The following is a 27,254-nucleotide window of genomic DNA, read 5'->3' as shown; positions in this document are numbered from 1 at the left end:
CTCTTCCATACATCACTACTGGGAAAACCATAGCTTTTACTATATGGACCTTTGTTGGCAAGGTGATGTCTCTGCTTTTTAAGATGCTGTCTAGGTTTGTCATTGCTTTTCTCCCAAAAAGCAGGCGTCTTTTAATTTCGTGGCTGCTGTCACCATCTGCAGTGATCATGGAGCCCAAGTAGGTAAAATCTCTCACTGCCTTCATTTCTTCCCCTTCTATTTGCCAGGAGGTGATGGGCCCAGAGCCCATGATCTTAGTTTTTTTAATGTTGAGCTTCAGACCATATTTTGTGCTCTCCTCTTTCACCCTCATTAAAAGGTTCTTTAATTCCTCCTCACTTTCTGCCATCAAAGTTGTGTCATCTGCATGTCTGAGGTTGTTGATATTTCTTCCGGCAATCTTAATTCCGGTTTGGGATTCATCCAGCCCAGGCTGGTGATGTAATAGCCTTCTTCAAATATCTGAAGGCTGTCACATGGAAGATGAAACAAACTTGCTTTCTGCTGCTCCAGAGAGCAGGTCTTGATTAGGATTCAAATTACAAGAAAGGAGATTCTGACTAAACATTAGGAAGAACTTTCTAATGTTAAGACCTGTTTGACAGTGGAACAGACTGCCTTGGAAGGTGGTAGACTTTCCTTCACTGGAGGTTTCTTAAACAGAGGTTGGATGGTCGACTGTCAGGGAATATTTAGCTGTGATTCTTGCATTGCAGGGCGTTGAAACTCTACAATTCTATGAACATTGTTGTTGTTTAGTCATTTAGTCGTGTCCGACTCTTCGTGACCCCATGGACCAGAGCACGCCAGGCACTCCTGTCTTCCACTGCCTCCTGCAGTTTGGTCAGACTCATGTTTGTAGCTTCGAGAACACTGTCCAACCATCTCGTCCTCTGTCGTCCCCTTCTCCTTGGGCCCTCCATCTTTCCTAACATCAGGTCTTTTCTAGGGAGTCTTCTCTTCTCATGAGGTGGCCAAAGTATTAGAGTCTCAGCTTCACGATCTGTCCTTCCAGTGAGCACTCAGGGCTGATTTCCTTCAGAATGGCTAGGTTTGATCTTCTTGCAGTCCATGGGACTCTCAAGAGTCTCCTCCAGCACCATAGTTCAAAAGCATCAATTCTTTGGCGATCAGCCTTCTTTATGGTCCAGCTCTCACTTCCATACATCACTACTGGGAAAACCATGGCTTTAACTATACGGACCTTTGTTGGCAAGGTGATGTCTCTGCTTTTTAAGATGCTGTCTAGGTTTGCCATCACCTTTCTCCCAAGAAGCAGGCGTCTTTTAATTTCGTGACTGCTGTCACCATCTGCAGTGATCATGGAGCCCAAGAAAGTAAAATCTCTATGAACATACCCTTGAATTTATTTGATCACTTATTTCAGCTAACGTCAAAATACATGAATTTCCCCTTAGTTTCATTTTATTCATCCTCCTTAAACATTACGCAAAGGGTTTCTTTCCAGCCTTACATTCTTGCATTCCAATAATTAACAAAATAAGTCCATCTCTCAGCTTTCGTAATCTTCCTTCTCTACCTTGGACCAATACAGTCAGGCTATTCATCACTGACAGTTCTGGGCTTTTCAGTGAATATTTCCGTTGTGTTGGGATTAGTTGCTATTTCCTAGCCCACACAATTTTTTATGCTGTCAACAACACTAAAATCAATGCTTTTGAATCCAAAGGAATGTTCTCCTCAGTCAGATGAAACATGATGAATTTTTTATTAAACTCAAAGTATTCCAAATATTAACAGAAATACTAATCACCTCTAGAAATTAAAACCAGTTCCACTACATGTGCAAGATGTCCACATTCTCTGCCAAACATTTCCACTATTTAAATCGAGTTTATTAAGCCTTGCATGGTGTCAGTGCTGTTAACTCTTTATTCAAAGAAACCAAACCAGCACAGGCCTAGTGATCTCCACAACTCTTCCCTGTAGGTCTCGCTCCAATGAGGCAACTACGAGGACTGAAGGTCTCTGCCTTCCGACCACTGTCTTCCCCAAGCAGTTGAAAACTGAGTCTGTGCACAACCAACATCTGTTCTGTTATTTTCATTTCTCTACATGTTCTAGGAGCCCGGGGAGAGGGGAGCTGGTCATAGCAAATGGGGAAGACTCCCTGGATTCTTCAGCAGCCTGTCACACCTCTACTTCTTGGCTCCACTCCTCTCTAGCCTCTGCTGCAGCCTTAGAGTCTGAAATGCTCTCTGCCATAGCCTCTTCCTGCTCACTCAACCCTGATACCTCTTCTGGTTCCGACACGTCCTCCTTCCAGTCTGCACCTTTCCCCCTCTGACCACTCATCATTGTCCCACCACCAATTCCCTGGCTCTGAGTCCTCTTCTCCTGGGGGTTCCCCAGCTGTTGCCTCCCACCCCTCCTCTGCATCCAGCCAGTCCATAGCACTTAGATACCATCATACTAATAATTTATATTGAACCACTCATACTGTCAGACTTAACTGGTATATTTCAACCATTGTGATTCGGTGTCCGGCTGCTGCCAGCGACTCCCACGGCTGGTTGCCCAGGAACGTACAAAGACGAGGAATGTTCTTACCGTCCACTTTTTATTCAATATTTACAGAGAGAGGCTATAAAACCCAGCCTCTTGGATAATGGCGTTGTCCCAAGTGAATCTCCACCCCCATCTCTCCCACTTCCTCATTTGTCAAGCTCAACGTCTCTCCTACAGGTGCTGAGGAGTGCCCTCTGTAATTGAGCTCTTTGCTCTCCTACTTTCAAGGCTTGCTGGGTTCTGGAGAGGGAAGGTCTGGAATGCTTTCTAAAGACACTGTGTCCGTCAGCTGTCGCCCCGCCTGGTGCTTCCTCTTCTTCTTCCTCCTCCTCCCCCAATATTCCCCAACTTCTCCCCTCATCTGCTTCTGAGCTGTGACCTCCCTCAAACCCCTTTTGTAATTCTAAATTATCTTCCTCTTCTCTGGAAGGGTCAGGGTGGGAAGGAAGTGTCCATCATTCCTCCTCTGCCCAGTCCCTGACATTCAGAGGTTGTTCCCTCAATTCTCTTTCCCGCAACATGATAGCATTTTCCCACCACAATTCACTTTGGCTTGTCCTTTGCTATTTCCCCCCCACAATGTATCCTTTCGTTTTCATCATGCTAAAGGCAAAACCTCAGCCAAGTTAACAAATGTTTCATGATAAATTATTAAATTCTCTGTTGGTTTTGGGGCCCACATAGTACTTGCGTCATTTCTTGTATGTTTATCTTGTACAATGAAACAGTCCAAAATTTTCTGCTAAAAACCACTGACAATGCAATAAATATTAACAAAAATATGGGTAAAATGTTCATTTTAACTGGATTTATCCTGGCCAGCAAAGACCACGTTTTTCTTCCATTGTTCAGTATCAGCCTTTATATCCTGAATAACTAACTCTTTGGTAAAATAATAGTCACCATATTTTCTTCCTTAGTTTGACGTGCTTGTGTGTATACAATACTCACTGGAGAATGATTTGAGACAGCTTTTTCATCTATATTTCCATATACCTAAATCATATATAGTAGTACCTTGGGTTAAGAACTTAATTCGTTCCAGAGGTCCGTTCTTAACCTGAAACTGTTCTTAACCTGAGGTACCACTTTAGCTAATGGGGCCTCCCTCAGCCGCTGCGCCACTGCCACGCGATTTCTGTTCTCATCCTGAAGCAAAGTTCTTAACCGAGGTACTATTTCTGGGTTAGCGGAGTCTGTAACCTGAAGCATCTGTAACCCGAGGCACCACTGTAACCTTAAAAATATAAATATATAGTTATTGCAGAATATGGATTATTACGATTTATGGAGTTACAAGTGTAAACCCTTATAGTATGATATACAAATCTCCATACATCCACTAAACCGATTTAACCATAATTTTAAAAAATCATTGAAATCTTGTTAATATTTACTTCTCTTACTGTAGAGCTGTCCACATAGGGGTCCAACACAGAGTTAAAACCTCCTGCAAGGATTAATTCCCCTTCCCTAAAGTTTTCACTCTCTTTGACCAATTTCAGGGGAGTGGAATCCCGCTGTGAAAAATTTGGGGCATACACAACTACTATTGTCATTCCCTTATATCCTTCTACCATTCCTGCTCAATATTTCAGAAACCAATTATATTCTCATATTCCTGTGCCTGTAATATACCTACTCCATAGCAGGGCTTGTATTAAGCCAGAACTCGCTGGAACACAGTTCCAACACCTTCTCAGGTGGGTACCATTGCCATTATAAGAGAACAAGGGAGGTGTTCATGGTGAGTTCCAGAACCTCTTTTTCTAGAAAAACAGCACTGCTCCCTAGAATGATAGCCATGACACTTAACATAATTTATTCAGTAAGGTCTCCTCTTTTACAGCAGTATATTGTTGCATGCCATCCCAACCTCCAAGTGGTGTGAGATTCCAGGGGTTCCATGCACTTACCCAGAGTTCGTGTTTCCTTTGGAATGAGGCCCAGTGGAGACTGTAGTGTCTTTAGGATATACGGCTTATTTACACATATATACAACCTGAACCTACGATGGACGGGTTCACAGCATTAACACCCCAAGGGGGCCTTGCTTCCCCCACAACTGCAGCCTTCAATCCAAGCATTGTTCTGTTTCTGTGGCTCCCCAGCTTTCTGACTCTCTGCTCTCAACTAGGACTTTGTCTTTTTAACTAGCCAAGAGTTGGAGGAGTTGGTCCCTAAAGACATCTCTGTTAACTCACCCATCCTTGGTGGTCTGAGTTGTCTCATATGTCAGTCGTGCTGGTGTGGCTAGCCTTGAGTTAAAGAGCAAAATAGCAGGTGGAGTGTGTTGTCATGAAGACTGATTTGTGTAGCAAACAAAGCAAGAGCAGCAGCTATTAATCGGAACTGAGAGTGCCTGGTGGTGCGCCATTGTGGTGCTGGTGCTTTTGGAGAGGCATGCTTCATTAGCTAGTGAAAGGGGAAAGTCTCCATCTGCTTAAAACATGACTAACGTATGCGATGCTTATTGACATTTATAATTGAACTGACGTAACCTATTGAGAGATATGACTAACTGGAATAAATAGGTAAATAACCAATTAGGCAGTACAGGGTTATGCTACTGAATGCAGGAGTTTGTTCTGCGATAAAAACATGCACAATTTGCATGGAAGTGTAATCAATGTTCTTAGTTGACACTTTTTGTGGATAATTTTATCTTTTTGTAATTATTATGATTTCTGTAATAGTTGTTTGCCTTCCTGGTTTCTAGTTAATTTCTTAAGAAAGATATGGTATATTGACCACTAATAGACACATGCAAAGCTGGATGCAATATGTAATTTTAAAGAACATGAAAGTACATTTTAAATAAGCACGTGGGAAAATGTTAGAAACCATGCGCTGCGGCAAGAGTCTTGATAGCACAAGGATGGAAGAATGAGGAAACCCCAACAAAAGAACAGTGGCAAGAGAAATTGATGAACTATGCAGAACTGGCTAAATTGACATACAAACTGTGAGATAAGGACAACTGTGACTTCAGAGAAGAATGGGAACTTTTTATAAATTACCTAAAAAGAAAACAAAATGAATTGGACTCCTTGGCAGGTTTTGAATAAACATACACAAATTTATTGATTGTTAACATAGTAGACAGATAATATAAGGATTTATACAACTTTACAGTATGCAGAGAATAATATGTGCTGAGAAATCAGAGAGAGGGGTTGAGGGAAGCCTTAGGGTGGCGAGGGAGGGAGGGTTTGATGGGGGTGGGGAAAAAGGGGGGAAATAATGAATATGATACGTTTTGCTAATTTGTTATGTTGAAAATGTTAATAAAAAATTTTAAAAGAAAAAGAGAAACCATGTGCTAAGTGATCACACAACAATGTAGTAAAATGTATGATTCAGTGACAAAGTGAACTTTGAACCCACTTTTAACAGGAAAATCCAAAATGAGTAATAGGTGATGCAATATGTCAGTTTTGTTTGTGTGCCATTTTACTCTAATTTATGGAGGTTTCATTATGGTGTAGGGGTGCCTAGCTTTTTTTTTTAAGTTAGTGATGTAATTCGGCAATATATGCTTAGATCCTGGGGGAATATTTTTTAAATAGTCTGATCTAAATGTTTGATAAGATTCCAAGGTTGGGAGTGTTTTTCAAAGGGTTCCCACTTCCCATCTCCTTCTTAGGAAATTTGTAACTTATTTACAGACAGGTGATGCATCCTTTCAATCTGACATGCTTGGAATGGGGAAACGCTTGTGAAAAGGTAAATATAAAGGGAGACACCAAGGCAAGGAACTCGGAAGCAAAAGTCTGTTCTCAAGGGACATCATGGGTAAATATATGGACTTGCTTTTCTAATGCGTTAGCCCTCAGAGCACCAATTCATTCATCCCTCCATCCCTCTCTAATAAGCTTTTAGTGCCTGATATTTCAGTTTAATTTAGCTGCCAAAAGAGCATCATGATACAGCTTTTAATGTTTTGCAACTTCCTTACAGGCTCTTCCAAGGTTATTTTCTTTCTTCAATGCACTGCCTTGGCACATTTGTCTTCCTACATCACTGGAGCTTACAATTTTACTAGATGTAACCACATGGAAATCATCAGAGGCTACCGGAGTCTGCTCCAGGTATTGTATAGCATTGCACTAAAATGCATTTGATTGTAAAATGTATGTGTGTGGGGGGGAGCTTTATGGTAGAATATCTAGTGTTAGGCAAGCTCTGTAATTATAAACCAAAAGGCAGAAACGTATTAAAGACTGTAGAGTTCTGAACTTCAGGTTGTATTTTCAGAAGAACAGAACGATGCCTCTACTCTCAAAGACATTTCCTATTATGAAGTGAAAATATACTGATCAATTCTTAATAAATTAGGCTGCAATCCTACACTCACTTACCTAAGATAACTGGTTTACTTTTTATTAGACTTGTTTATATAGGTTGCACTGTGAAACTATAATGCTCAAATGTAGTAAGTTTATTTCTGTAGGGACACAGAAAATTTTGGATGGCTGAAAATGGATCCCTCACTCCCTAACCCGGAAATGTAGTTTGATCTTACGTATGTTTACTCAGAAGTAAGTCCTATGAATTGAGCACAGGATTGCAGCCTAACAGCCCAATCTTATATATATATTACTTGGAAATAAGTCTCATCTATACCCAAGGGACTTATTCCCTAATTAACAAGTATGGAGTTTGAGGAACTAAAGCATTCAGTTGTAGTACGGTGAATTTATTACATTTTCTAACCTGTTCAGTAAGCAACTCTTTTTGAAAAATCTCTAATTTCTTTCAGAAAGATATTCAGATTATCTTGAAGGGAAACAATAATAAAATAAAGGTTTGTTTTCTTTTGTTCCTTTTTCTCTCCTACCCCCTCAAAAATTGGATCAAATTTATAGTGGACATTCTATGGGTGCAATGTTGTAATGTGAACATTTTGCAATGTGTGTGTGTGTGCGTGTGTGTGTGTGTGTAATATCCAACGGAATCCACTATTCTGAGAAACCATTTGAATCGGGGGGGGGGTGAGCAAGGAATTGTTTCTGGAGAAGAAGGGATAGAAGCGGCTAACAAGATAAAACTTTTTCATGCATATGCATTGTATTCACAATTTAATAGAAGTGTTAACTATGAATAAATTGATTCTGATTGCATCTTATCATTTAATTATTAATAATATTGAGCTAAAAGGTTTCAGAAGGCTCCCCATGACCTAGATTGACAGGATACTTTCATATTTTAGGGTGAAGTTATGTGTCTGTAAACTTTTATAATGTGCATGCAAAATTGTCTCTTTTTAAAGTCTACTTTAAGGCTGTTCCAAATGCCAAAATTGGTCTATCATTTCTCTCCAGGCAGGTCGCATTATGAATTGCTGCCCAGAGCTGGAGGTGAGTAGTTCTCTATGTTTAGATATAGCTTGCAAATCTAATACTGTATTGTGTTTTATGGCAACCTGGAGGGCATAATGGCAAAGTGGAAAATGACACTGCTTACCATTGAGACTCCACACACATACTGCATTTGTTCCTTTCTTCTCCTTCCAACTATGCCTCAAGGCACAATAGACTATATATGTTGGAAGTAACAGGTAGGTAGCCGTGTTGGTCTGCCGTAATCGAAACAAAATAAAAAAATTCCTTCCAGCAGCACCTTAGAGACCAACTAAGTTTGTTATTGGTATGAGCTTTCGTGTGTATCTGAAAAAGTGTGCATGCACACGAAAGCTCATACCAATAACAAACTTAGTTGGATTCTAAGGTGCTCCTGGAAGGAATTTTTTATGTTGAAAGTATTACTGTATTTATATTCGTTGAGTGAAAAGTCTGAAAGGTTGCTGCAAGTGCCAATCCTGATATATCTGGTTCAGTATTAAAGTCCCTGTCAAACATTTTTTTAAAAAAAATCTCAAAATAATCTTAAAGGCATGAGATTTATAATGAATCAGAGATCTTCCCTCCTTATGAACGCCTAGACTTCTTCACTGGTCCGTCTAGTCTTGTTCAATATCGTTCTCGTACTGCACCCGATGCCCGGGCTTGCACCTGGGATCCTCTGCAGGAAAAACACGTGATCCATCCTTGTGATTCCAGTTCGGTAAACCCAACCATCATCTTTAAGTATCCAGATTAGTTTCGCACCTCGATGGTCCTCTAAGAACAGAAATAATACCTGGGCAATAAATGCGAGCTTCAGAAACGGGGGGAAATGGTCTACATTTCTCCGCATTCCCTAAGCATCCCCTCCTTGCCCTGAAACCGCCGACCTCTTCCTGAACCCGCAGAATGACGCGCCCTCGACGCCCTCTCTTTCAATGCGCGCCGGGAAAGGACCTCTCTTCGCAGTTGTTGGCAGGATCTGCACCCAGGGCGCGGACGGGAGGCGGTGCCGGCTGGCAGCTATGAGCCGTTTCCCTTCTCCCGACAAGGCGTTGCGTCACTAACGTGCCACATTTTCTCCCTTTTGCTTTCTCTCCTGCCTCTGGAAGCAGCGGGGCGCAATGCTGGCTTGCATCCACGGCTTTACGAAATCGTGCGTCTCCAAGCAGCACCTAGTTATCTGGAAAGGCACTGTTGCGCTCCTGGAGGGAAACTGCGGAGGCTACTCCAAGGTAAGAACAGGGGACGGGACAGACACACACACACACACACACACACACGCTTGGGGCAAGCAGGTGTGCAGGGCTGCAGTTTGCGCTCCTTAGCGCGCTGTTCTTCACAGTTTCCCCCAGCTTAGACGGCACTCGGCACCGGACCTGGCTTTGGCTGGAACTTAAGTTTGGCTGGCGCAAGGTTTGCGTGGAAGTGACGGTGTGTGATCTAGGAGTCCTGCTTCCTAATCCCAGATGGAAAGGGAATATTTGTGGTGAGGGAGGAAAAAAAAAGAAGCTTTTGCTTTTCAAAGATGCTTGGAGCTGTGCTTGCGGGAGTTAGGGCCGAGCCCAGGCGCAACTAATGCCAATCGTGGAAATAAAGTCCACAGAAATGTGCTAACCCACGTTTGCTCATGCATGATCCGGCGATTGCCTTGGCCAAATACACTGCGGTGGAGGAGCGTTAAAGCCCTCCAGGGACAATCACGCAACAGCGACAGACCACTTTTCTAATCTAGTGTGCATAGCTGTCAACTTTTCTCTTTTCTTGCGAGGAATCCTATTCGGAATAAGTGAATTTCCCTTTAAAAAAAAGGAAAAAGTTGACAGCTATGAGTGTGATTGGTGTTCTACAATTTCTGCTTTGATCAATTGCTAATTCTTAGATTTTTCTTTTAAAAAATGCAAGTGTATGTATGCTTGTGATACACTCACACAAGAGTGCCAGCTTGGCTTTGCATGCGTGGGTGCCATGTAGCGTGCATGGCCCTGGCACCAAAATTTGTGGCTGCCTGGCCCCTTCACATGGGAAATTGTGTGGGTGATCGAGCATCCTGGGCACTGGCACCTATTCACTCACATCATAGTGAATAGGCCTGCCCATATTCAGCAATATCAAGTTACAGTATAGGAAAACTGGTGCTATTAACAGTAATCCTTCTAGTTGGTTAATTGGTTCGGCGACTTCCATACACATGACGTGTGTTGCTAATTATTTCCCATGAGAGTTAAATGATAACCAATCAGAGGCAGCTTTGTCAATCCCAGCAGGTATATAAGAGGACGACACAGTGTGCCCAGGCCTATGGCCTGCCCATAGTGGCTATGTTGGATTTTGGGGACAATTGTCCATTTACATTTACAACTGAGTTTGATAGCAATCTGTTCATTGTTCCCAATCAGTTCAAAAGCACCTACAGCTTGCTAGTCAGTTCTAGGGCACAGCATTGTGGATATGTAGACATTTTACCTCTTTGTGGTGATTACCACACACTATGTGAAATCACCCATTCCTACATTTCTTCTTTTGGATGCTTCCTTGGTTTCATTCTTCCTCTCAGAATCTCCCCTGAACATTTTGGTTAGCTGGATGATAGCATGCTCCCAGTACTAAATTATCACCACCCACAACAATTACCGTATTTTTTGCTCCATAACACTCACTTTTTTCCTCCTAGAAAGTAAGGGTAAATGTCTGTGCGTGTTATGGAGCGAATGCCTACGGATGGCGGGGGGGATCTGCTGCAGTCGTGAGCAGAGGATCCATGGTTCCCCTTCCTTTCTTCCCTCCTCCATGGCTCGCTTTGAAACAGCAAAGCGGGAGAAGAGCCATTGAGTGGGGAGAAGAGAGGGACAGAGAGCCTGGTTACAAAGCACGGATCCACATGGATCCTCAGGATTTTTGCACTGGGTCACCCCAAATTCACCATCAGATCACATAGCATGTCCATGGCTACAGCTTGCACCAAAAAAATCACGCACCCACTGTTGCCTGGGGTCGCAGTGGTGCAAAAACATGGTTACAAAGCATGGATCCACATGGATCCTCAGGATTTTTGCATTGGGCTACCCCAAACTCACCGTCAGATCACATGTCTGTGGCCACAGCATGAACCACAAAAATCATACATCCACTGTTTCGTTTAGAATATTTTTTTTCTTGTTTTCCTCCTCTAAAAACTATGTGCGTGTTATGGTTGGGTGCGTGTTATAGAGCGAAAAATACGGGTAAGTGGAGAAGTCTGCCCCTTTTTGAATTTCTAGATTGCTGGACTCAGTGCCCTCTAGACTCAACACCACTGTTGCATCTGTGTATTGAGACTACACTACTGCACCTTTCTAAATCCAGTAGCATTCCAGAGAAAGCTGCCTTGAAAGTCCTGGCTGACGACATTCTCTCTAGTAACGTAAATTTTACTTCCCAAACCTTCCCCATGTCATTGGTGCCAACATGCTCCACAACCACTGCTTCCTCTCCAGCATTATCTATCAGGTAGTATACCTGCAACCAGTAGCTGTCAGTGGTATCGTGTTGCTCAAGTGGCTTCCTTATGTTGAGCGTCACAGCTGGTTACTGAGAAGGAGGAAGCAGGGAGCTCAATGCAGCATGGGTGTGGCAGCGGGAACATTGGATTGGCTTCACTGCTGCACCCAAACCATGCTGAGCTCCTGGCTGCCTTTCCCTCTTGGTAACTGGCAATGATGCTCACCGATGGAAAGCCAGGTGAACATTCCTTCTTGCTAACTACAGTACTACTGTTTGCAAACCAGGGTAACATTTTATGCATCTGATGAAGGGTAGTCAAGGAACACCTGAGCACATTGCTTTGTAAATGCCTAGAAGCCTATTTTGGCATTGTGATATAAATTAATGAATAATGATTATGAAAACTTAGGCCATAATAAAATTGGTAGTCTTTAAAGTGCCACAGGGACGCAGCTGGCGGTGTGGTCTAAACCACAGTCTAGGGCTTGCCGATCAGAAGGTCGGCTGTTCGAATCCCCGTGACAGGGTGAGCTCCTGTTCTTCAGTCCCTGCTCCTGCCAACCCAGCAGTTCGAAAGCACGTCAAGTGCAAGTAGATAAATAAGGTACCGCTCCAGCGGAAAGGTAAACAGCGTTTCCGTGCACTGCTCTGGTTCGCCAGAAGCGGCTTAGTCATGCTGGTCACATGACCCAGAAGCTGTCTGCAGACAAATGCCGGCTCCCTTGGCCAGTAAAGCGAGATGAGCGCCGCAACCTCAGAGTCGTCCATGACTGGACTTAACCATCAGGGATACCTTTACCTTTTAAGGTGCCACAAGGGTCATTGGGCTCATCTTAGTGAAAAAGTCATATACAAACTTGACAGCACCCTCCTTCACTTCATTTCCCCTCTTCTTTGTTCAGTGAGTGTACATTGAAGTGTAAAGGACTTGAGATGTCTTTTTTTCTGTATACTGTACTGTATATTAGCCACCAGAAAGAATAGCACAAACCATAGTTGAGTAGCCATTAGTCGAAAGAGTTTGTAACATAGAAACTGTGACAAAGTTGATACAGTGGTACCTCTGGTTACGTACTTAATTCGTTCTGGAGGTCCATTCTTAACTTGAAACTGTTCTTAACCTGAAGCACCACTTTAGCTAATGGGGGCTCCTGCTGCTTCTGCGCCGCCGCTGCACGATTTCTGTTCTCATCCTGAGGCAAAGTTCTTAACCCGAGGTAATATTTCTGGGTTAACAGAGTCTGTAACCTGAAGTGTATGTAACTCGAGGTACCACTGTATATATAATTTTATATCCAGGGAGAGAAGAATGTGCTGCTTACTCAATGTTTTATTAAATTAACAATAAACTGACAGGGGGATAATATCAATTAAGGTTTCAAAGAGAAACTGATAGAGCAATCATGTAATTCCAGTACACCATCAATCATTACTGAATAAAAAAGAAATTAGCACTTCCTGGATCCAGTTCTACTTGGTCACTAAGAACTACATTTGTCATTAAAAATGAGTAATTAATACTATATTATTTTTTTGCCCAACAGAACAATGGATCTTGGAATGTTGAAGTCAGATTTCGGAACACCACAAAGTGTATCATGCAGAGAAGAGAGAAATGTGGGACTCACACATCCAAGGAACTTCAGGAAATGTGGAACAGCTATATGAGGATTTGAAATGTTAATACATCACCTTGAGTGAATGAATCACTACTAAACTCTGCAAGCTTTCAGACTTTATGCATTATAAAGGTTTATTTTTTTAATGCTGTTAATTTATTCTTTGTGAACATTTCAAACTGTGGGGTTTTTTTTATAGACAGCATACATTTTACAAGGCTTATATTTGATGGTGTTAATTTATTTTATAGTAATATTTCAAACAATAAATTACTGGCTAGGTTCAAGGTCCTTGTATCAATGTGCAAAGCCCTTAAGAACAGCTTGATCACTGAGATCTACTGGAGCAATGCTGTTAATTTACCCATGTGTGAATGAGGTCCAAATGATATCTATGAAAAATTGAGCATTTACCACACCTGGAATACCCTGCTAATAGAAATTTTCCAGGCACTGTTGTTACCCATTTTTCGATGTCTTATAATAACTTACTGTTACAACAACCAATTCAGTGGGATAACTTTTATGTGAGTGTCCAGCTCCTTATGTTTTTGTTTCTTGCTTTTATATTCGCCTTATGTTGTGGTTTTATATTTGCTGTACACTGCTTATATGTTTTCTGCATGAGTCAGAGGTCTATATTTTTATGAATAAAAATGCTTTGATGAAATGTTTTGCAATGTACAGTATGCTGAGTTGTGAACAATCTTGTGCAATTTGTGTCAGGGAATAAGGAAACCCATGGAGTCAATCAAACCACTTTGCCTGTATTTACCTTTTTAAAACCAGCTTCTTCCCATTGAAGGCAAAACAAATAAACAAATTTACAGGTTAGGCTTTATGATCAAACAGTGGACATCAGCATGAAACAGTGTGCTTTGAATAGAGCTTCTGCTTAGATGCCTAAATCCAGCACTGAGTTTAGTAGTAGTATTCTCCATGCTACATGACTTGGTGCATGTGATCTGTCTTATTATTGTTAGCTGTTATGCCTGCATTCCAGGGGGTTGGACTAGATGACCCTTGGGTCCCTTCCAACTCAACTATTCTTTGACTCTGTTGTTGTTGTTATTACTATTACATTTGTCAGTTTCTTTATACATCTCAAAACAATTTAACAAGATAAAAAGGTAAAGGTACCCCTGCCCGTACGGGCCAGTCTTGACAGACTCTGGGGTTGTGCGCCCATCTCACTTAAGAGGCCAGGGGCCAGCGCTGTCCGGAGACACTTCCGGGTCACGTGGCCAGCGTGACATCGCTGCTCTGGCGAGCCAGAGCCGCACACGGAAACGCCGTTTACCTTCCCGCTGGTAAGCGGTCCCTATTTATCTACTTGCACCCGGAGGTGCTTTCGAACTGCTAGGTTGGCAGGCGCTGGGACCGAGCAGCGGGAGCGCACCCCGCCGCAGGGATTCGAACCGCCGACCTTTCGATCGGCAAGCCCTAGGCGCTGAGGCTTTTACCCACAGCGCCACCTGCGTCCCCATTTAACAAGATAAAATGCAATAAATAAAAGCCATTTAATTTTTTTAAAAAATGTAGAACAATGAACAATGCAAAGGGAATAAAATGTTCATCCAACAATTTACTAAGGATAAGCCTTACTCACCCCATTAAAAGATGAACATCAGTGTAGGAGGTAACTTAATTACCAAAGTCTCAGTGAAGAAAAAGATTCCAAGGTCAAAAACTGACAATGATGGTGCCAGGCACATATTTCCACAGAGATTGTTCCACAGATGGGGTGAGCACGGGTGAAAAGCCCTGCTGTAATATGGCCACCTTCCACAACTCCTTTAAAGAGGGGCACATGGAGAAAGTCCTCTAGTGAAGCGCACAGGATGCAGATTGGTTCATATGGGGAGATTCAGTCCTGAGCCATATAGGGCTTTAAACAGTAGAGTGGTACTTTGGTTCTCAAACGCCTTGGTTCTCAAACACTTTGGTTTCAAACGCTGAAAACCCAGAATAAAGTGTTCTGGTTTTCGAATGCTTTTCAGAAGCCGAACATCCGATGCAGCTATCGGCTATTGTTTCTGGGGCACCTGGACCAATCAGAAGCTGCGCCTTGCTTTTCGAACATTTCAGAAGTCAGACTTCCGGAATGGATTAAGTTCGTCGCTTTTGTCTTTGCTATTTATTTTGCGTTTTTGTTTTTGAGGCTTTTTCGGTTAATTTGTTTTTGTGACTGTGTGGAACTCAGTTCAGCTACTGCTTGATTGATTATGTGACTGCGGAAATGGATAAAAGCCCCCCCCCCCATCCAAACAATATCATCAGTGGAGGTAAGAAATATTTAAAATTTATTTTATCGTCCAGGTACACTCCTGGATTTACAGAAGCCGTCCCAGTTTCTGATTTGATCCCAGTATATCCCGCTTTATGCTTAGGACGTCCCTATTTTCATCAGAAAAATGTTGGGATGTCCCTATTTTCATCGGAGGCTATGAGGTCGACAACAAATAAAAGGAATTGCCATGATATTTTCTATGAACCGCCCTGAGACCTCTTGGTATAGGGCAGTATATACCTTAAATTCAATCAATCAATCAATCAATGGCAAGCTCCCCCACAATATTAAAGGTAAAGGTAAAGGTACCCCTGCCCGTACAGGCCAGTCTTGCCAGACTCTAGGGTTGTGCGCTCATCTCACTCTATAGGCCGGGAGCCAGCGCTGTCCGCAGACACTTCCGGGTCACATGGCCAGCGTGACAAGCTGCATCTGGCGAGCCAGCGCAGCACACGGAGCGCCGTTTACCTTCCCGCTGGTAAGTGGTCCCTATTTATCTACTTGCACCCGGGGGTGCTTTCGAACTGCTAGGTTGGCAGGCGCTGGGACCGAACGACGGGAGCGCACCCCGCCGCGGGGATTCGAACCGCCGACCATGCGATCGGCAAGTCCTAGGCGCTGAGGTTTTACCCACAGCGCCACCCGCGTCCCTTCCCCCACAATATTACAACCCCCTTTTCTTAGGGAAAAAGTCACAGCAGTTTAAAATGGCATAAAACCTATTCTATGCTCATAAGTACATATTGACTCAGTAATCAATGGGCTGCATTATTCTAATGAAAGAGAGAAAACTCATTGGAAAGACTGAATGGTGATTTTCAGGGCCAGATTAAGATTTGATGAGTCCCTAAGCTACTGAAGGTAATGGGGCCCTTTATATGTCCAGCTGTCCTTTGTCAACAACGAAGTGCCACTGATTTTTTGTGTTGAATATATGCTATATGGTAATTTATGGACCTATAATAGGTATCTAGGGACGCGGGTGGTACTGTGGGTTAAACCACAGAGCCTAGGACTTGCCGATCAGAAGGTTGGCGGTTCGAATCCCCGTGACGGGGTGAGCTCCCATTGCTGAGTCCCTGCTCCTGCCAACCTAGCAGTTCGGAAGCACGTCAAAGTGCAAGTAGATAAATAGGTACCGCTCTGGCAGGAAGTTAAACAGCGTTTCTGTGCGCTGCTCTGGTTCGCTAGGAGCAGCTTAGTCATGTTGGCTACATGACCCAGAAGCTGTACGCTGGCTCCCTCGGCCAATAAATCGAGATGAGCACCGCAACCCCAGAGTTGGCCACGACTGGACCTAATGGCCAGGGGTCCCTTTACCTTTAATAGGTATCTAAAGCCATTTGCACATAACTAAATATGTACATCATAGGAGCCTACACAACACCAAACACTGTTGCTTGCATGCAGGTTTTATTTTATTTGTTTTTTAATCTTATATTTTCGAAATGTACACCCAGTTTTTTCCCCCTTTAATTTTTCTGGGGGCCCCCCAAGAGAGTGGGGCCCTAAGCTATAGCTTGTTTAGCTTATACGTAAATGGCTCTCCTCCCCCCCTCCCCCCCCTTAATTGGAAAAGCCATCGGGACTCAAACGCAACGTGTCTGCCCTGCATCCTTGCCCAGCACTGCCTAGGAAAGCGGTGCTCCGTGTGGTAGCGAGGAGGGGACCCCGGCCGGAACTAAAGTGCCCAGCGCGTGATGCCAAGCCGAGCCACTTTTGCAAGCGCACACAAGGGCCGGAAGCAGCGGAGGACGCCGGTTTTTTTTTTTTTGTATTTTTTTCCAGCGCAGAGCGTCCGGCAGGCGCAGCGGGGAACGTGGTCCGGGGCGCTTGGAGGTCGCGCGCCGTTGGTCGTCCGTCTCCCCCCCGCAAAGGAAGGCGATGTCGTCGGAGGGCAGCAGCCGCGAGGGGGGCAGCGCTCTGTTCGCGGGCTTCCGCGCGCTCGGCCTCTACTCCAACCACTTGGCGCACGTGGTGCGCTTCCACCGCCGCCACCGGGAGTTCTACCTGGTCACGGCGGTGGGGAAGAGCTTCCACACGTACAACGTGAGTCGCACCCCAAAACACCGGACACGGGGGAGTATCTTTCGTGTTTCAACCTGCTTGCTGCGTGCAGAAGGTGTAGAAAGCAGAAAGTGCAGAAATCAGAAAGTGTGGAGAGAGTGGGGCGGGATCGATGGGCATAAATTGAACATGCTTCCCTTAACCCCCCCCCCCCGCAAAAAAACCATTCGTTGAGAGGCTGAAAGAGTTGCAGGTGTTTTGTTTAGGCTGCCCGTGGTTCCCAAAGTGGGGCACACGCCCCACAGAGGGGGCGAAATTTGATATTTAAGGGCGGGGGGGGGGTCTGGTGGCAATTCGAGAATGAGTTATTAACAGATAATGGTGCCGCCTTTTAGGCTTCACGAGAATAGGAGTTTGCTTTTTGAACAATAGGAATTATATGTCACCAGGTGTATGTGTGCATCAGGGTTTTAGAGATGCTTAGGTGGGGCATGGCCAGAAAAAAAAAAAAAGGTTGGGAAACACTGGTTAGGTCCAGACAACTGAGTTCAGCCATACAGAAGCTTAAAAAATGAGCAGAGTTTCTTGGGCACCCAGTGAAATGGGTTTTAGAGATGCTTAGGTTGGACATAGCCCCCCCCCCCAAAGGTTGGGAAACACTGGTTTAAAGTCAAACAACTGAGTTCAGCTATAAAGGTAAAGGGACCCTTGACCATTAGGTCCAGCGTTGGCCAACTCTGGGGTTGCGGTGCTCATCTCGCTTCATTGCCGGAGGGAGCCGGCGTACAGCTTCCAGGTCATTCGGCCATCATGACTAAGCAGCTTCTGGCGAACCAGAGCAGCGCACGGAAACACCGTTTACCTTCCCGCTGGAGTGGTACCTATTTATCTACTTGCACTTTGATGTGCTTTCGAACTGCTAGGTTGGCAGGTGCTGGGACCGAACAATGGGAGCTCACCCCGTCACGGGGATTCGAACCACCAACCTTCTGATCGGCAAGCCCTAGGCTCAGTGGTTTAACCCACAGCGCCACCTGCGTCCCTTCGAGTTCAGCTATAAGGGAAGCTTTAAAAATGAGAGTTTCTTTGTCACCCAATGCCGATTTACCTTATGGGGTTCACTGCCACTGAATGTGGCGGTCCTTATCTTCGGTAGCTTCATAAGAGAATTGGAAACTTCCAAGTAAAGCCTCAAATGAGGGAGATTTGTAGGGGAAACTTTTTTTTAAATAAAATATTTGCATCATACCTTTCCACTTAAGAAGCTTGAGGTGGCTTCTCACGGTTCTTCCCCCTCCCCCTTTTACCTTCATGACAGCCTTGTAAGGTAGGCTACACTAAGCAGCTGCGTGTGACCTAAGGTCACCCAATGAGCTTCGTGATTCATCACCCCAGGCGTGAAAGGATTTTGTTCTACTTGTAGTAGTAGTTCGCTCAAAGCATGGTGTCGTTCAGCTGACAACTTTATGGAAGGTTAGACAAAATCATAAAGGAGAAAAGTGTGAAAGTGGTTATGGCTACACAGAACCTCCATGTTTGGATGCTGCATACCTCTTAATATACGATACAAAGGACAAACCATAGTGAAAGGCTGTTTCATCATGCCATTCTTCATTAGCAACCAGAAATGTACAAAAGAAAGAGCACCAAAATTCTGACAGGTTTTTTCCACACAAAAGGTGGCAAACAGTCCTTGAAGTGTTCCAAGCTAAACCCCTAGCACATTTATTATATGGGGCTCAGATTTGGACTGGCACTTACCTTGGTTCTACGGAAGCTGTCCAATCAAAAGTTCTTAAGGCAATTTTTTTCTGTTCCACCCTGTGTCCCAAAAGCACCATTGCGCCTAGAGCATGGGTAGGCAAACTAAGGCCTGGGAGCCGGATCCAGCCCAATCGCCTTCTAAATCTGACCCGCGGACGGTCCAAGAATCAGCTTTTTTTTTTTTTTAACATGAGTAGAATGTGTCCTTTTATTTAAAATGCATCTCTGGGTTATTTGTGGGACATAGGAATTCGTTCATTCCCCCCCCCAAAAAAGTATAGTCCGGCCCCCCACAAGATCTGAGGGACAGTGGACTGGCCCCCTGCAGAAAAAGTTTGCTGACCCCTGGCGTAGAAGCTAATCTTCCATCGGTAGAATTACAGATCTGGCATAGGACACTCAAATCCCCCGTCTAATATCCCTAGTGCTACAAGATTGTCACAAGAGTGCCTGGTCTAAAATTGTCTGTCAAAAACTTCACTCTTGTGGTTTATCACCACAATAGCTACTCACTCACCTTGGGTTTTAGTAAAGCAAACAGTCTAATCTGTCAGTGCCTAATGATATCAAGTGTCAGAACAACTTGGCCACAGTAAGGAAATTTTGCCCATGGTATTTTCCACCTTCCCATTTCGACTTTCTGGCACCCTATCTGCATAACCTAGCAATTCCAAAATATAGCCCTTGGCAGTTCTTGTGGAATGATTCCAACAGATTCCACATGAAAAACACTTATGTCCCTGTGGAGATGGCAGTACTGAATCAGTGGCACTTGCACTTTTTATAAAGACTTGAAGAATGAGATTATCACCCCTCTTTTATTGTTCATTCTGGGTCGCCCAACCACTGCCACAGTGCCCTTTCTCTTGGCAGATCAAGATGAGCAGATGACAGCAAAGGTTGCAAGGTTTTTAGCTGCGGCAATCAAAATAAGGTCCACTCTTTGACTGTTGATTCAGGACCATAATGTGTGTTTTATATAATTGACTTTTATTTCTGTTCTTTGTATATTGCATGGTTCTTTTATTGCTATGACCGATGGCTGACGCAAATAAAGATTAATTCATTCATAGCAACTTGATGAACTTCCAAATTGGCTGTAATTTCTAAATGAAGAGGAAGGAGTGGGAGTGGGAACATAAATACATTACTGAGAAAGGAAGCGAGAAATGTGACTTGGATTTTTGTTGTTGTGCTGCTCAATATAATCCTCATTTTCACATCCTTTACGGAAGGAGTGGGGCTTGTTCTGTTGCATAACATTTGACTTGCAGCTATACAAAATAATTTATTCTATATCACTCAAGATAATCCTCATTTTCACATCCTTTCCAAAATAAATGGGACTGCAGCTGTTGTGTAACATAAAATGTTTTCATATCATGGTGCATGTAAATCTGAAAGAGTGCAGCTGAATTTCATTAAAGGGGTGTTTTTCCACAGATTTAACAAGAGGCCAGTTCCATTACTATTATAACTTTTCTAACTACAGCAGTTATTTCATGAATAACTATGCCCATCTTCCATGCACATTATTCTCTTTCTCCAGAAACATTTATAGCTTGTCTAATAATTGTAATACTGAACTATTTTTCTAAAAAATATTATGCTTTTATTGCAGGTGAAGAGACTAGGCTTAGTTGCTGTTAGTAAGTATATTGTTCTATGTATGTGCATTTAATATGCGGTTTAGTTTTGTATCTTTCTTTACAAATTGTAAGTTGCAGTGAATACTGTTTATGTACAAAAATGGTGCTAAAAGTTGTAAAATCCACTACAAAATGGGGTGTTTTGTACCCAAGTTTAATTGGACATCTGAGGCAGAAAATCTCTTAACTGACTCTACTTGGGAGTAATAATAATAAATTAAAACTTCTTGCCCTTCCACCATGCACTGGAGGAACTTGTGTCCAAGTAATCTTTGTGTTTTAAGTCCTGTTTATCTTAGAGCATTCAAATGAATGTGCCTTCTGGTCATTCTTACTGATGGAGCACACAGTAAATTGTGTGTTTTAGTTCTAAGCATGTGTCAACATTTTGTGTGTGTATTTCTAGTAGCAATTGATATTCAGTATACTGCAACGTTGAGGGAAATTATCAATCCATCACAATGTGTCTTCTTTACTGTATGTACTTTAAAATTGACAGAGCTTGCTCTTTTTGTTTCCCTTATCTTTTAGGCAATGCTTTGCCACAGGACATTACCTGTTTGGCAGCCGACAGAATGTTGGTCTTTGCATCTTGTGGCAGTCTTCTCCATGCTTTTGCTCGGAACAGAGAGGTTTGTATAATTATTATGCAAGATATACCAATTTGTATCTGATCCTGAAAGTGTTTACGCTGCAAACCTGTATCCACAAACCTGGGAGTAGTTCACAGAATTCTATAGAACTTGCTTTTGAGTATACATTTGTATTCAGGATATGGGTGCTGTACTATTAATGTATGGGTGATTTGCCCCTGCCTATCTCAAAGGTGGGCTGGAGTTGCTCTGAAACCTTAGTATGATGTTACAGTCAATATCTGGTTTACGTTTGGAATTGTTTAAAATATTAATTCTGAAATTGGTACAGCTGGTATGTTGTATGGGTCATATTATAACTCTTGAATCCAGTTTGGGTTGCATGTTATCCTTGTATTCTGCCTTTCCACCTAATCAATGTCAGGGAACCTGTGCCTCTCCTTTCATCCCTCACTCTGGCTGGAACTGATCAGAGTTGAAGTAATAACATCTGGAGGGCCGCAGGCTTCCTATACCTGTGCTAAATGGTGCTGAAGGCACTTCATGTCCAGATATGATTTCATACCTCTAAGGAAATAACTGAGATACTTTGAATTGCAGGTGGTTCACACTTACAAAGGTCACAGAGCAGATGTTCACCTTATACTGCCATTTGGGGATCATTTGATATCTGTTGATCGTGATAACATTCTCATTATTTGGGATGTACAGTCAGAAGGTAATATTTGACCCTTTTAAAAGTAATAACTATTCAGAGAACTAAAAACATTAAACATATTTGTAGCATATATGGCAGCTAATGCTCTTCTTTCTCCTGCAGAAGAATACTTGCAGATGAATTTTGATAAGACAGTGTTTGCTGTTTCTGCAATTATGCACCCAAGTACCTATTTGAATAAAATTCTTCTTGGTAGTGAACAAGGAAATCTACAGTTGTGGAATGTAAAATCCAAGTAAGAACATCTCTCTCTCCCCCACCCAACTTCCTGACCCAAATTACAAATGTATTAGCCTGGTTATCAGTCATTTACTCCCGTAAAATGTGGAATTAATGCAGAGCGCTGATGGACTGGAGGTGGACAATTTCCAATGTTGTTTGATTCTAACAGAGTAAATTGTAAATATGGCCATAAGTGAAACAATCACATGCTAGTGGTTCTCAAACTAAAACTATACTGAAGGACTTGTTTAGCAACGAGCCTGTTCAAATTACATAGGAAATAACTGAGAATATTGGAAGTGACCATGAATTTTGTTATGTTTCTAAGACAGTAGAAGGGTTTGATCTAAAAATATGGGCCAAAGTCACAAGCACTATTTTCCTTGTTTAGTTTTATTTAAATGAGACATGCACTATGCACCTATTGGTGTCATTGATGAGTATTGTCTTAGGGGTGTCTTTGCATAGAGACAATGGCCCTGACAACTGTGAGAAGATTGAACCGGCAGAGGCACTTTGCATGAGTGGAGTTTCCTCCTGCTTTTAGTTCTTGGGACCTAAGACAATGCTAGTAGTATTCCTCCCCACCCCAATAAATAGCATCCCAGAAGTTTTAAGAATTTTTTCTGCAAATGCCGGTTTTGTGTTTAACATCCATTCTGATGTAGTTTTGTTTCGTGGCATTAAAATTCACTAACCTCTTTCTCTCCCCCCCACCAAAGCAAACTTTTATATACATTTCCTGGCTGGGGAGCAGGAGTGACAGTCCTTCAACAGGTAAGTGTGTGAATATATAGAGGGTTGGATCCAGAGATCAGTCTGCAGAAGGTGGTGGGCAAAAAATGAGTTTCCTGGCACCTCCTCTTCCTGCCGGTCTGCCCTTGTAAAAAGGCTTTTCCTAGGTTTGGGGAACCCTGCTAAATAGTTTGGACCGAGGGGGAAGGTGATGGAAAATCAAGTGGAAACACCTTCTGTGAGTGGCAGCTTCAATTACCTTCTGCAGGCTCATCTCTGGTTTCAACCCAGCCACAATTATATACTGTTCCTTGATAGTTATTTTCAGATTGCTTTATTAATGTTCTCTGCTAGATCAAATAGGTATAGCCCACAATGCTAAGCCTGTCCCTTAATTTCTAATTCATATTAGCAGATCTACTACTACTATTTCAGGATCCTGAATGACAGACTTTAGTAAGCAAAGTCAATGTACATGTCAGTACTCTTGCAAACACTGTATACTTGGGCTGTATAGTGGTGCCTCGCAAGACGAAAAGAATCCGTTCCGCGATTCTCTTCGTCTAGCGGTTTTTTCGTCTTGCGAAGCAAGCCCATTGACGGCTTAGCGGCTTAGCGCTATTAGCGGCTTAGCGGCTTATCAGCTTAGCGGATAAGCGGATTAGCGGCTTAGAAAAAGGGGGAAAAGTCGGGAAAACTCGCAAGACATTTCGTCTTGCGAAGCAAGCCCATAGGGAAATTCGTTTTGCGAAGCGCCTCCAAAACGGAAAACCCTTTCGTCTAGCGGGTTTTTCGTCTTGCGAGGCATTCGTCTTGCGGGGCACCACTATATTATATTGCTAGTGGCGTTGCAAAAATAATATATATGCAGGTGATTTTTCTTTAAATAAATGAACCTAGCTCTTGCCAATCTGAAATTCATTCAAAAAGTCTATGCTAAAAATTAGCACTAGAATAGAAATGGAACAATCACTTGCAGGCTTCAGTCTACACACCCTTATCTAGAAGTAAGTTCTGTTCCATTTAATGGATTTTTTAAAATTAACGCAGTATGTTTGGGTTTAGACTGTTAAACCATGGTCCACAAATCACATATTCTTAAAATGTAGTAATCTTGGGACCATGTATTGTAGCTTTTTTAAAAAAAGAATTTTACCTTTATGGAGCTCATTACTTGTGCTCTGCTTCTAAACACTTCTATTTGAACATAATTAGAATGGTGTCAGTGTCCCAAATTATATACTAGTAGGTTTTACGCAAGGCTGTAATCCTTAAGCACACTTGTTTGGAAGTAAGCCCCAGTGAGGTTAGTGCTAAATATATGCATCCAAAATTTGATTTCATCCAAACGTCCACTCTTAGGTGGAAGAGTTGTAATTAAAATGTTATGTGTACTGTGAGTGGTGTGGCCCTGAATGTATGTTCCCTTGCTGTGCATTCATATATTTGATATGAACGACAATAAGGTTTGCACAAAGGCTTGCAAGGTGTTGGAAACTGGGCTTTAGTGTTAATACAGTAAGTTCTGTAGCCTGTTATAATCAAAGAGTGTGTTAAGTTAGAGGTAGAGGGATGAATCATATGAAACAAGCAAACTTATGCTCATGGATCAAGACCTCTGAACGACCCTCTGGAGTGGTGGGCTGTAGTTGGGAGGGGGAGTCAAATTAAATCTCTTCCCCCCCCACGCTCCAAACGAGTACAGCGTGTGTGCACAGAGCACCATTGAATCCAAGTGAAAGTTTACTAAAGAGAGTATTATTAGAGAGTATTAGTCTGCAGCTTCCGCAGCTTTTTTTGCCCTGGCTTCAGATGGTGAAACACACTCCAAATAAAGATGTAAGTAGGTGTAAAAATGTGTAGAACTAATTTGTTTGCCCTTCCTCCACAATGGCAACATTTTGATGAAAGCTGACCAAACCTACTGTATCACCCGAAGTCTCCGATAGCCTCTCTTGCTGCTTCTGTGGAGGTTGAAGGAAACAGGCAAGATCTTGGAGTTAGCATCTCACCTAGTCTGAACTCTGAGGCTCCTTCCATTTTGGAAATATTAGAAGATGACTGGGAAATAATGCCATGGAATAATGATTACATGCATCTCATTCTATTAAGTATGCAATAATAAAAATGCATGACAGTAAACAAGCTTTGAAATTGGAAAAGCATGTCTTTGATGCAGCAAGCTCATTCTTGTCTAAAAAGTAACAAAAGCCTCATTAGAATGAACTTGTGTGCTTACTCAGAACTTGGTGATTTCATTCAGGTGTGCCCAGGAAAAGTTTCTAATGGAATCCTACCAGGAAAAGTTTCTAATGGAATCTTACCATTACCAAGCTTACCAATCTTAATAGGTTTATTTATGCTCAGTTGCAAAATATCAAAAGTTGCTGTTGTTTAATAGTATAACTTTCTTTGCAGGCCCCAGCAGTGGATGTCATTGCAGTAGGTCTTGTGTCTGGTTACATCATAGTGCACGATATTAAATTTGATGAAACGCTGATGAAATTTCAACAAGACTGGGGTCCCATAACAGCGATATCATTCCGTACAGGTACACTTCAGCACTTATTAGAAACCTCAGACATGAGTTAAAGCCTTAAGTTGAAATACAAATTTAAGTATAAGCTACTTGTCACCTGTTGCAAGCTATCATAAGGCCAGGACCGAAATGTACAGGTAATTGGTCTTGCTGTAGTTGCATTTAGACAGTCCTCCAGTCGATGGCTTGAAGATCACAGATGATTCTGAACGTTCTATTCTCCCCTTGCATGCACAGTTTTTATGGAAATTTTTCTGGTCTAATCAAACAATAGTTTATTGTTATGCCTGAACAGGAAAATTGTGGCGTGAGTGATTTAATCACTCACCCTCTCCACCCTCTCCCAATCTATTTTAATGTCAGTTGGCTTTCTTTCCCAGTTGTATGCTCTTCAGTCTTACTTGTTTTGATTTAAGGTATCTGTATTTATGTTTTGTTTCTTTTCTGCATGTGATCAGATGGACACCCAGTTATGGCTGCTGGAAGTCCTGTTGGGCATATTGGGTTGTGGGATCTAGAAGAAAAGAAACTTCAGGGCCAGATGAGAGGTGCCCATTCTACAGCAATTTCGGGTATGACGTTTGTCCAAGGGGAACCACTTCTTATTACCAATGGTTCGGACAATGCAATAAGGGTAAGTTATATGGCTTTAACTAATTAATATTCCATTTCCAAAGTGATTTCCCCTGCCCCTTTCTGATGATCCTAAGATGATTCATGCACCTAGCCAAGCACTTTATTTTATTACGGTCATAGACCAGCATAAGCAAAACATCTGAATAAATAGCATAACGGTATAAATCTAAGCGAATAATTATTAAATAAATAGGATCAAAAACCAAACGTAGATTTAAACATATACATAGAATACTTAATTACTTAATTCATGCACCTAGAAACACAATGTATACTCCTTTTTGTTCTTGGGAACAAAAATACTGTGTAGTTGTGCAAAACTGTTCCGGGTAGAGCATTATGGTGCGTCTGTAAGATGCCCTCTTATGTTCGTTGTTGCATAATTAGGTTTCATTTGTTGAGAAACAGCAGGCAATCTGCACAGTTCTGCTAAGCCAGTCATTACTAGTGATATAACTATCACTAATCTGGTTGAGGATTTGAATGAGCAATCATGTACCGTTAAATCACTTCCTCCTTCTCTCCCTGTCCCCAATCTAGAACAGTCTTTTTACAAGTTTTCTTTTAACAAGAAAAGGCATATTTGTGCTCTTGGATAAAATTTTAAAAATTACTTAGTGTGCATTGTTCCCTGTTCTTATAAAAAACACAAAGATTAGGATCCAAGTACTTACGTTAGGAAATACTTCTTTGCTAAAATCAGGTATTCGGAAGTATGAAGTATCTATAATTTGTAAAAATAATAGAGAAGGTTTTGTATGTCCTTGAATGAAACATGAGTGTGGCCACATACAGAGCTTCTGAATATTACTAGTTTATTGGTTTATTACTGTGCATTTATTTTGCTTCAAGCTTATTTTCAAGTCTTGCTTTCCTTTACACTTGTTTTCTTGTGTTTGTTTACTTGTTGAATAGGTATGGATCTTTGATGGCCCTGGAGGAAGTGGTAGATTGCTGAGATTCCGAATGGGCCACAGTGCACCTCCAACAAAAATCAGTTATCATGGGCAAAATGGGCAGCAAATTCTCAGTGCCGGTAGGAATTCTACCAGCTTCCAGTTATGTTGAAATGAGTAATACTGTTTTTGGATCAAGTCATGTGAAGTTCAGTTTCTCGTGATTAAG

At 42.3% G+C, this 27,254-nt stretch overlaps 2 protein-coding genes across 3 annotated transcripts in view; both read left to right on the top strand.

The window, feature by feature from the left end:
* The first annotated feature begins 5,396 nt into the window (after window positions 1-5,396).
* Window positions 5,397-13,646, top strand: LOC307226812 (uncharacterized protein). Of its 2 annotated transcripts, XM_079995893.1 has the most exons (6): window positions 5,397-6,324; window positions 6,490-6,620; window positions 7,292-7,336; window positions 7,854-7,889; window positions 8,990-9,109; window positions 12,902-13,646. In XM_079995893.1, exons 1-6 carry the CDS (start codon window positions 6,321-6,323, stop codon window positions 13,031-13,033), a joined length of 468 nt encoding a protein of 155 aa, XP_079852019.1. In that variant the 5' UTR covers window positions 5,397-6,320; the 3' UTR covers window positions 13,034-13,646. The 2 variants fall into 2 exon arrangements, with proteins under 2 accessions (XP_079852019.1, XP_079852018.1); XM_079995892.1 differs by having other exon boundaries at window positions 5,397-6,620.
* A 3,417-nt stretch (window positions 13,647-17,063) lies between these two features.
* Window positions 17,064-27,254, top strand: part of WDR36 (WD repeat domain 36) — a 31,842-nt gene continuing 21,651 nt past the window's right edge. Inside the window, exons 1-9 of the mRNA XM_079995418.1 lie at window positions 17,064-17,315; window positions 20,659-20,686; window positions 21,218-21,318; window positions 21,880-21,997; window positions 22,100-22,232; window positions 22,942-22,996; window positions 25,373-25,505; window positions 25,952-26,127; window positions 27,045-27,165. Coding sequence (XP_079851544.1) covers window positions 17,151-17,315; window positions 20,659-20,686; window positions 21,218-21,318; window positions 21,880-21,997; window positions 22,100-22,232; window positions 22,942-22,996; window positions 25,373-25,505; window positions 25,952-26,127; window positions 27,045-27,165 — 1,030 coding nt within the window. The 5' untranslated portion in view covers window positions 17,064-17,150. The remainder of the gene's footprint in view (window positions 17,316-20,658; window positions 20,687-21,217; window positions 21,319-21,879; window positions 21,998-22,099; window positions 22,233-22,941; window positions 22,997-25,372; window positions 25,506-25,951; window positions 26,128-27,044; window positions 27,166-27,254) is intronic.

The sequence above is a fragment of the Podarcis cretensis genome (genome assembly GCF_951804945.1).
Source record: "Podarcis cretensis genome assembly, chromosome: 11".
Lineage (NCBI taxonomy): Eukaryota > Metazoa > Chordata > Lepidosauria > Squamata > Lacertidae > Podarcis > Podarcis cretensis.
The sequence above is the reverse complement of the archived record's forward strand: the minus strand, read 5'-3'. Positions and strand labels throughout refer to the sequence as shown.